General features: G+C 41.2%; 1 protein-coding gene across 1 annotated transcript in view; it reads left to right on the forward strand.

The window, feature by feature from the left end:
- The window catches only part of si:ch73-22o12.1 (nectin-2), a 78,810-nt gene extending 72,736 nt beyond the window's left edge, over positions 1–6,074 (forward strand). Inside the window, exons 7-10 of the mRNA XM_063878321.1 lie at positions 1,937–2,072; positions 2,228–2,285; positions 2,370–2,456; positions 4,439–6,074. Coding sequence (XP_063734391.1) covers positions 1,937–2,072; positions 2,228–2,285; positions 2,370–2,456; positions 4,439–4,639 — 482 coding nt within the window. The 3' untranslated portion in view covers positions 4,640–6,074. The remainder of the gene's footprint in view (positions 1–1,936; positions 2,073–2,227; positions 2,286–2,369; positions 2,457–4,438) is intronic.
- Positions 6,075–11,316: the final 5,242 nt, after the last annotated feature.

Consider the following 11,316-nt stretch of genomic DNA (forward strand, 5'->3'; position numbering starts at 1 on the left):
TGTGTGTGTGTGTGTGTGTGTGTGTGTGTGTGTGTGTGTGTGTGTGTGTGTGTGTGTGTGTGTGTGTGTGTGTGTGTGTCAGTTCATGTTCAGTATGGTCATGGTTCATTAGTGGAACCACTGCATGATTCCTCTGGTTCGTCTTAATCACCCATGTGATTCAACTCTCTAATCAAAACCCTCTCTGTACCTCACCAGCACAGTGTCACTCACACACACACACACACACACACACACACACACACACACACACACACACACACACACACATTTATACACTCATCCTCATTGCTAAGTCTCTTTTTACCTCAGTGAAAGGTCTGGCGGTGTGGAGTAACTTCATGTATATTACAGTACACGTGGTCTTGCTCAATATGACTTCTCGTTAAGGATTGTTGAATCACTGATTTCCAGACTGGGGGGGCAAGGCACAAGATAAATCTAAGCAGCTGGAGGATTACGAAATGGAACAGATGATGAAACATATTCCTGCTTCACAACAAAGTTTTTCACTTACTTTCCCTGACTTTGAGTTGAGTATTGAGGTGCTTTGGGAACACATGATGTTTGCTAAAGTATTTCTTTAAGTTTCAGCCCGTTGAGATGGGTCATTCTGTCTTGGAGTGGGTCCTATATTAAATAATACATTGGTTAAATGTCCACACAGTATTCACTAATGTCACCTTCAACTTGTACAAGTAGTCTTGATGTTAGGATCGATTATTCGTAACAGAGTGAACCTAGAAAGCAAAAAACCCTTTGCTTTTATGACTGTCTGAGCAAGTCTCTCAGTGGATAATTTGAAGTAAAAGGGGCAAAAACTGTTGTAGATATTGTTGTGAAGAACTGAAAAAGAATCTGCAATCAATGAATTTGTCTTCTTATACTGGGAGAAGGCCAGTCTGTCATACATTGAACAATGAGTAAGAAGAAGACATCCACACCCCACAGCCTTCTCCTCTTTACAATAATCATTTTGGGAGGATGTTTACCCTTGGATATATACCGCTGTCTCATATCATGTTTATTGGTTCTCACCTGTTGCCTGGCAACAAACACAGCCTGCAGGAAGCAGCTGATCCCATCCAAAAAAAACAGCCGGACACATAAAAACCCCCTCAAAACATATGTTGTTTTTTCAATCCATTTTTTTATTGGAGCTTGTAGGTGGATTCCGTTATCAGTGGGCACAGCCAGGCTAACAATCCCATCTGTTTCCAGTCTTTGCTAGCTAAGCTAACAGTATGCTGGCATTCGCTTCATATTTAAGAGACAGGCATGTCAGGTTTATTTATCTTCCAGAAAGTGTCAATGACTCTAGCTTTTAAAGGTGAGGTAAATATAATACTCTGAATGGCTCATTACGTATTGACATATACAACGAGTAATAAGGTGCTACAAGAAATCGTTTTATTTTGGGGTTCATGCGGCCGAAAGCTTGGTAAGCATTATGTTAATTGATATCTAAAATATAAAGTGTTATGGAATGGACAAGGGTAGGGAGTTCACGACTAAGGTCATTTTTCATTTATCAAGCCTCAATATCACTAATCAAAAATCTGTCTAAGGGGGTTTACAATCTGTACAGCCATGATGCCATGCGTCCTTTAAGACTTTCTCTTCCTTTAATTTAGGGAAAGACTCCCGAACAAAACTATCTTTTATGGGTTAAGATATTGAAGAAATCTCACATATAAAATTGGAAGGGCTTCCTCTACCAGATCAGGATGTGGAACAGATTATGTGTGTGCAGAATCGACCAACAGAATACAATATTATGTATAATAATAATATGGTTATATATGAAAAAGATGGATACAGGAGGATGTCAAGCAGCTTCCAGGTGTCATGTCTGTGCCACACAACCTCCTCTTCTCCATGTAACCAGATCCAGTCTAATGGGATTTTTCTCTCTGCTCCTTATCTGATTTTCCAGTAACTCGTCTTCCAGGGAAAGGTGCTACTACCGGGAGCATCATAGGTGCCATCATTGGAGTTATAGTTCTCCTGGCCATCATTGGAACAGCCATAGCGATGTACCGCAAACACCATAACGGCAAACTCTGCGGAGAGTGAGTATCTGAGCCAACGACTGCCATTCATTTAGCTTTCCCTCATTGCCTGGCTGCTTGTGTGTTATCCGCCATATTGGTTTCATCATATGAATCACCACGCTGCATGTGTCATAATTTTTGATTCACCAGACAGATCTGTGTTTGTGTTTCAGTGGTCCACCTAAGTACAAGCCCCCTCCCCCCAAGAAGACCACCAGCTCGGCCAGCACAGTGAGTCCCGGCCCAGTAGGTTGATCTACATCCAACAAATACAGATTAGATTAAAATATTCCTGTCTGATGTGTGTGTCCTCAGCATATAAACGTAAGTCATGTCCCGGTGGCTGAGGATAGACCGCTGCAGGACCAGTACTACACTAACCTGAGTGCTGAGCCAGTCACGGTAAGGGAATGTGTTGTTTAGAAATGCAGAGGTGGCACGAACTCTAAAACTGTTTCTCAAATATGCATTATTCATTATATTTTTCTATAAATTTGAGAATGCATTCTGTGCATGTTTTTATTTTTTATTTAATTTAGTTATAAAATGAAACTCCCTCAAACTTCCATCAATTTAGTGTGCAGCTTAACTTTGTGTCAAACTGGAGAAATGTCACACAGGGAGAGAAAACACTTTTGATTATCTTTACAAACATTTCAGACCTCGAATATTATGCAGTGTTTAATTAACACTTTGCACAATGTGGAAACATTTGACTCCATTTTAACCTTTTTGAAAGGAGACAGTGGGGCTGAGGTTTGAAAGGTTTAAAGGGGCCCTATTACGCTGATTTGTAGGTTCATATTAGTACTAAGTGTCTCTCCTGGGACATGTCTCCATGCTTTGATGTTCAAAAAGCTTGTTATTGTTCTCATTCTGCCTGTGCTGCTGCTCCTCTTTTCACCCTCTGTCTGAAACCAGAGCCCAGCCTGCTGTGATTGGTTAGCTCTGTTGTGAGTGGTCAACTGCTTAGAGATGTCCCGCCCCTTAGCTGATCACGTACAATGTGTTGTCGCGCTAGCCAATAGAAGCGCCAGTGATACATGGTGATGTCACTATGTTACAGAAGTAAACAAAGGAGTCCAATGGAGGTGGGGGGGGGGGGGGAGTGTGTGGGAGATAAACTCCCTCTGGAGGGAACACATGGGTTTTAGCCTTTGCAGTCCATTTACATGCACAAAAACCTATAAAACACACTACAGGATAAAGCATAACAGGGCCCCGTTAATGAAAAGTAAACAACATCAAGAAAACAAAGTCTTTCATTCATTTACAGTGCTGTCAGTTTGTGAATCCATGTTAAATTAAGATAGTATTCTCTTTTTATGATTTAATACGCGCCTAGAAATGAAAGTAGCAGAACTCTGGATGAGCTTCGATCTCATTGTGTCACTGAAGAGTATCTCACATCATCAATACGGAATGGTCATTTAGTGAATCAGATGTCTGGAAACAGGCTAATTTCAGACACTGCTGACTGGAGGCTGAGAAATCTCTGGGTAATGGTGTGTGTCACTGCACAGCTGCAGCAGTGTTAGAAATACGCTGATTAGCCGGAGGACACGGCTGAAGGAGGACGCAACAACAGTGCTTCTCTTATTAGATTTCCCAGAGTGTGAGGAGGGAGTCATGCAGGTCAATACTGTACCAGGTTGATCTTCTTTTAGGTTTCATTTACCTAATCAAACAAGGGGCACATTAAACAATTTGTGCATATAAGTATTTTAATTGAGAGAAAACTGCTGTATCATCTAGCCTTTCAGAAACAGATAAAACCCTGGCTGCAAAATAAATTGTGATCCAGATAAGATAAAATAAATCCTAATTAATCCCAATAGGGACATTCAGGTGTCATAGCAGCAAAGGGAATAGGAGACAAAGAAAACGGGCGAATAAAACTGCAGGGATTAAAATACAGTATATAAAAATAGAAATGTAGGCAAAAGGTAAAACTGTTAACATTTATATAAGACATGAATGTAATAAATACCAGAATCAGAATGCAGTTTATTGCCATGTAGGATTTCACATACAAGGAATCTGCTTTGGTTTATATGATGCAAACATAAATACCGTAAGAGGAATTCATTTGTACAAAACAAGAAAAAATGCAACAATTTTTCCACTAAAAATATAGAAGATAATGTTAACAAGAAATATAAACATACAGGAAAGTAAGGACATTTAGAAAATGACATTAACAGTGAGAAATGTGATTATTTATAATGTCTGTCTAATCTAAAACCATTGGGATGTGACTCAGTTTTTCTGATATAAAACCCCAAAGTATTCATAACTTTCAGCCAAATGAAATGAAATGTAATAACTAATTGACCTTGATATAATACATGAAGGATGATTTTCTGTTGCCTTGTGTCTGGAAGGACCTGGATGCCTACCACGACAACGACGTTGAAGACGTGAGAGAGCACTATCACTCTGCTGCCCCCTCTGGCTGGGATGACCCGGGAAACAACGAGGTCCCGCCTCCTTACATGCGCACAGACAGCGACCCCCAGGACTATCATCAGGGCCCCAATGTCAACCGCGGGGAGAGCTTTGTGTCCTCCGCTATGTTTGTGTGAGGAGACACAGAGGAGGTGTGTGTGTGTGTGTGTGTGTTTGTGTAAATATGTGTGAGTGTGAGACTGTGAACATCTCTGCAGGCTTACATAAGAGAACAGATAGCTCGAGCTCTGTGAACAGCAACATGTGAAGACGTGTGAATGTGAATAAGTTTCTGAATTTTCAATACTGTGCTGTAGAGACAGGGATATGTTTAGCATCTAAGGATATTTATCTGTGGTCAGGTTACCAGTAATATGAGATAATCAGGTTGTGTGTTGCTCCTTTACTGACCAATTTTTTTCAATCCTGTGCTGCAGAACCTTGGTTATGTTTTGCAATTTTGTCTAAGACTATTTATCTGTGGTCAGGCTACCAGTACTGTGAGATAATCAGGTGCTGCTTTTATGAATTTGACCAACTTTAAAACCCAGTTTGAGTCAGCAAGATGTAAATGTTTCTTTTAAAATGTCGCTGCATCAAAGACAAATGTCAATACCACAACAAATGTTACATACACTGTTGCATTGTTTGAGTAATTGTCAATTTGGTTGTGGACCAAACACATACATTATGGTTGCTTGCATGGCTTGGTGAGCAGAAGCACGTGGGAGGGTATACCGTGTTGCCTCCGTCTGGTCCTATCTGTCTGCTGTGGTTGGTTTACAAACCCAGCTGGCATGGAGTCGGTGTAAAGCAGGCGCCCCGTGGAGAAGCTATTAGCTTCAGTTAATCAGGCAGCGCCGAGACCAGACTCACAGACCGTGAATACATCGGGGTGTAAACTGCAGTGTGGGGGGCTAACTGCAGCAGCAAGAGCCTATATTTGTGGAAATGCTTGATTTGTATAGTTTGGATTCACTTCATCTGGCCTTTGCCCTCCTTGTGTCACAAGCTCAGAAGAGCTAGGAATGATTTAACTTGAAACACCTGTTTCTTTCTTTTTTTTACCTGCATCCTTCCTTCCTTAAAGCCATAGTTGCTCATCAATGAGTTGCATCAACGCCGATTTTCGGGGATATCTGTTACTTTACTTTTGTGCCTATTTCTTTTAATATTTCACTTCAGCATGCTTGGATGGATTCGAATAAATCTGGATTACGTCCATAAACTGTGTAACTGTTCGTCTGCAGTTGAAGATTAAATGTTTTTTATGGAGTTCAAATTGAGGTTGACACAGATCCTGCTATACTGATATGTCCGTCCATTATCAGGGTCAAGTGTTCAACAGGTCAGTAATACTTAATCCTCATTTGTTTCTACTCCATTAAAAACCCAAAGGTGTCTTGCTGTGTTGGTGCCAACCAGTTTATTTTTGTTTTTGTATCAAATAGTGTTTTGAAGAACTTCTGTCTTACTGAATGATTTTGCTTTTAATCTATTGTGCTCTTTATGGATTATATTTTGAATGTCATCGTGACAGCTGATTGATTTTAATAAACATTTAGATTGTGATCCTGGCTTGATCCATTTACTACATCTTTATTTGCAGCTGCAGGTATTTTTCCCCTCACTTGTAATTCCAGCATTTCTCCATGTGGTTGCAGTGTGGACTCAAAGTAAAGGGAGGGTTTAGAGAAAAATGAGTCACACTTCTGACTAACATATGCTCATATAATGCAGAATATATCCTAAATTGTGAGTGCTTTAACAATGAGTGAGCAGTTCACTTCTCTGCATTTATCAGTCATTTGTAAAGTGTGTGTACGCACAAGATTGTGGTTGCTGCAACTGCAGTACCTACAGATGTCCATGTGAGGGCTCTAACTGCAAGAGGCTTTAGCACACCCCATACAGAAGACTTGTTCTCTGCTTCCTCCCCTCATGTCTGACTCATCTTTTTCTATCTTAAGATGCATTTCCTCCAATCCAGCACTCGCAGTCCTTGGAAAAAGACTACTGGCACGAGAACGGGACCATTTTTAGATCAGCGTGATTAATTTCCAGCTGTATGAAAGGAGCTAAAATGTGCAGCTTTAAAGATGCAGAATATAAGGATTGCATGAATCCCACCCTGCACCAGTTACTCACATGTTTAAATCACTTGCAGCTTATCCATATTGAGTGCAGCAGTGTCCAAAATAAACCAGGCCTGGTGCAGACTCTCCTCCACTGCAGAGGAAGGTGAGGCCCACCATGACTCTGCAGTCTGATCACACAGGTAGATGGGGATTCGAAGAAGAACTGACTGTGTAGGGGCTTTACTGCTTACATTATGCATTTTGCAACAGAAGGCCATTCAAGACAAAACTCAAGCAAGGTCAGCTCGTGCTGCACTGAAAACTCCCAGCTCTAAACAATATGGCAACTCTGACTTTCACTCTGCACCTGCTGTTAAAGGTGGCTTCTATGAACATGATTACTTATTCATGCATTTTCTTCTGATTTGTGTTGAGCTGCAGTGTGCTGACTTTGCAATGTACATTAAGGTGCCTGTACATAATCGTCTGGATCGATGAATATGATCTGGGGGTTGAGCAGAAGGCGTAACTCTGGCTCTGTGTGTATTGACCGTGAGAGTGTTTGGAATGGTAGGGATTCACCACTGTTGGAGGAAGTATTCACATCCTATACTTATAAAGGTGTTATAAAGGCGTTGCAGTAAAAAGTACAATATTTGACCATTAAGAAAAATCTTATGTGGCATTAAAAGAAAATACAATTAAAGCACAAGTGTCTAAAATGTGCTTGAGTAAATACTTTAGTAAATGTATCTATAGGCTTTCCATTACTGGAATTTACTCAGCCACAAAGAAGAGGAGACATTAGGATTCAATAAGTTTAACTTTAGGATCAAATAGAGTTGAATTAATGGAAATGGTTCTCACGCTTCACTGTGCTGCTTCTCTGTAAACTAGCAGTGATCTGTGACGTCGCAGCGTTATGGGATTAGCAGACTTTGAGAATCGGCAGCCAGGTAATGAGTGAGGGAGAATAAACCTCTCATGCCTTCGACGCTGCTAATCTGGTTTAAAAATAGAGACAGAAGAGAGGGATTGGGAAAATCAGCATGGACAGAAAAAGATGTGGGGGGGTTGGAGGAAGCGGCTGATTTGACTCCTGGCAAAGTAGGTGAGGAGGGATTTACCAGGTGACCTTGACAGTCAGCAGAATAAAAGTGTGGCAGGTTAAAGACACACAAAGAAACGTGCATCATGCATCCACGATGATCCGTGGGACAGCAGGAACCTGACGGACCATCTCTGCTCATCATGTGTATGACAATGATGAGCATGTTTGGCTGCATGCTGTTGGCCTGGTTGGTGAGTAGACAGACACACACACATTTATAAATACAGGCCTGTTAAACCTGACAACTCCACTTTGAATGACCTTGACTTGAATATCTATTTTAAGAGCTGGGAAGAAATGGGGATTAAAGCACACTTTTATAATTAGGCAGCAATTTGACCATGTTGAATCATATTCCCTTGAACAAGAATAAAGATAATTTGGGTCAGCATGGAAGATGTAGATCTGAACCGGTTACACCCGATAAGTGGATGAAATGAACACATGACTGGACACAAATGGAGATAGGAAGTGTGTGTTTGTAGTTTTTCAGCTGCTGATGTTTAGAAAGGTAATTTGTTTAAGAAAATTATGAAATTGGTATTTGTTCTTCCAGGAAGTAAATGTAGTTCTGCAACATTTGACCTCAGCTTTCCCTTCATCCCTCCCTCATACGTTTTTATTTCTTCTTCTTTCTGGCGTCATCATCTCTCAATGGGGCCAACTCTGTTAACACCAGGCCAGAAGGACGAGTTGTGAGGGGGGAGAGCAAGAGGACGGGGGAGGCACGACCTCTGGCACCATGGTGAGTGACGCTGCCAAGACGCCCTCGCAATGGGAAAGGCATGCGAGTGTGTGGAGAGGGGTGGAAAGAGAGAGGAACTGATAGAGCGGGTGGAGTAGATAAGGGGCACAGGCTGTGAAGGAGGGCGAGAATAGAGAGGGACCGGCTCTGGGGATTACAGAGATGAAGGTGTGGGGCAGAGAAGGCCGATGGACAGCTGGTGGAGGCCCGGCTCAGCTCTGACTGGCTCATATTTGTATTTGGGTTACTGCAATGAAATAAGTTAGATCATCTCAATGTGACACAATTGTAAAGATATTACATTACTTTTATTTATTTTTAACAATTACATAATATGACTGAAACAGACACCAGTGTCACCAGCAGACAGATAATGGCCCCGCAGAAAAGTTTTATTCAATACAACAGCACTCTGCCGTCTGCTTGCCTCAGGGAGGACCAGCACCGACTGACACAGTGATGCAGATACACCATGTGTTCTAACTCTCAACAAAGCGGTGTAACTTGCAACTGTTCATACTGCACGATTATGATAGGCCACAAGTCAATTGCTGTCATAAAAGGATTCGTTTCATAGATGAACTAGAATGGCACTCGGAGAACGCAGAGCACAAGTGAAGCTTTCAAATGCTCCACAAAGGTCCCGTTTCCCGAGTTCCGACTTTGTGAGTCATTTAATGAGCTATCGGTCCACATGTAGAATGAACATGTGAGAGAAAAGATCTGTTGTGGTTTTCTGCTTAGAGCGTTTCCGTGAGTTGTCCAACTAAGGGAGGAGGTTGTAACATGAACTGTAACTGCCTGGAACTTATTTTCACAATCATTAACCCCATGAATCCAGCAAAAATGCCCTACCCTGCAATGGTAATGGATGTCAGATATCATTTGTGCTATCCACCCTGTGATGTCATGGACTCTTTCCTTGCACATGTTAAACCCTTTTTTTAATGAAAATCAAGCCAGTAGTTTATTCCATAATTCTGCTGACATTCACACAGACAAACCGAGATAGGAACATAACCTTATTGGCAGAGGTTTGCTATTTAGAAAACATCGTCAACATTTCAAATATGTTTTACAAGATATAACCAACTATGTGTCTGTACTACTGAGGCAAGAGGTTCAGGCAAATTATCTGAGTCAAAGCAATCCGATGTAAACTTTGCGGAGGCACTGTGGCATTTACAGAAAAATGGTAAAAGCATTGACATTTTGCAACTGTATCACACGTAGAGAAGAGACAAAAAATGACTTATCTGCCTCGGTAATGTTGCACAAACTTTCTCAACTGTCTCTGCAAGAGTCTTACCAAACCAGGCTGTAGCTCCAAAACCCTGTGTGTGTTGAATTGAGCAGTAATGGCTTCATTTTTTTAATGAATTTACCTTTACTTTGTGCAAAGAAGTGTCATTCATTACCTCAAAGTAAATTAGTAATCCCGTAAAATGTATTTTGGGACAGAATTAAAATGGAGTAATATCCAAGTTTGTAAAGAGGGATAAATGTATGTTGCACATTTAGAAAATAAAAATGAAGCCCAGTTTTGCTTATCTATGATCGTGAGTGTGTTTGCATGTGTGCAACCATGTGCTTATGTGTTGTGTGACATCGGCAGCCTGTTCCCTGGGGCAGTCCTGGTGGCAGTTGGTTTAAAATTATGTTTAATTTTTAATGATCTTCTCGGGTTGCATCCCTCTTCTGCTTAGTGACTCCCTCTAACTGTCTCCATGTTTTCTCGGCGGTGGTATCTCCAACATGCCCTTTAAATAGTATCCTTAGTGAGCTCAAAGATAACCCTCAAAGTATGTTATCCACAATCATAACTACTTACTCAGTTATTATCGCCAGAGGGCTGTTCACAACCTTCCTGTGTTGAAATGTGAGTGTGTGTGTTTGTGAGGATCTTGTGACAGATGGAGAGGTGGCTGATATATTACACATTCTTTGACTCTGCTGTAATATCCTGAACCTGCAGTGATTTCCTGTAACACCCCCCAGTTATTTCCCTCTCTTTTCAATGTCTGTTTATCTTGTAAACTATGCTCATTTTTCAACATGCCTAGCAACATAAGATCCTGCTAATCCAGTCACGTTGTGTTGAGCCTCAGCTCCTGTCCGTTCAAACAGGGAGTGTCTTCTCTCCTCCAATCAGAGCCATAAGGCCTGCTCTGCAGAAGCAGGCAGAGGGATGCTGTGCACAGATGTGGACGTTGTTCTTATGCATTGTTAAGCAGGTGCTCCACCTGGAACGGATGACGAAGAGCGGCGAAAAGCAGACGTGGTTTATAGTCGACATGAAGTATAATCATGGTTAACATATGTTGCAGCTAGGGAGAGATAAGGTTCAATCAGCACGATGATATGGCAAATGATGAGGTTATAAAACTAACCTTTTATTCATATACGTAGGAGTGCAGTCATTGGCAATAAAAAGTGATACACACAGGTGTTGATGCCATAAACAAAACCCTGAAGCAGCATTAAACAGAGGATTCTGGATGTGTGAAATGAATCTATGGGAACCAGTGTGTCACCCTTTATGAAAGGTTTTTTAACCGGTATCTGGTGGGTTTATAGATGGTGAATAAATATTTTACTTGCATGGTAGGTTGAATATATTTGACCTAAGAGCACATATTAATATTTTAAACTCAAGGTGCACTTATTGCTTTTTTCCCCCAGTGTTGGACATTTTGCACACAAACAACAGTAGCGGGTTTTGGGGGTAAAGGCCATACAGATGGGCTATATATTAAATATGCTGGGCTTTGATGTGCTGCAAGATTAATTGCTCTTTGGCACACATCTTCTAAGTTTGTGTATAGCTACTGGAGGCATTCTGTCCAAGATAATCACTTGATATTGAGAGCGAACACTATG

This window comes from Eleginops maclovinus, chromosome 3, assembly GCF_036324505.1.
Source record: "Eleginops maclovinus isolate JMC-PN-2008 ecotype Puerto Natales chromosome 3, JC_Emac_rtc_rv5, whole genome shotgun sequence".
NCBI classification, from domain to species: Eukaryota; Metazoa; Chordata; class Actinopteri; order Perciformes; family Eleginopidae; genus Eleginops; species Eleginops maclovinus.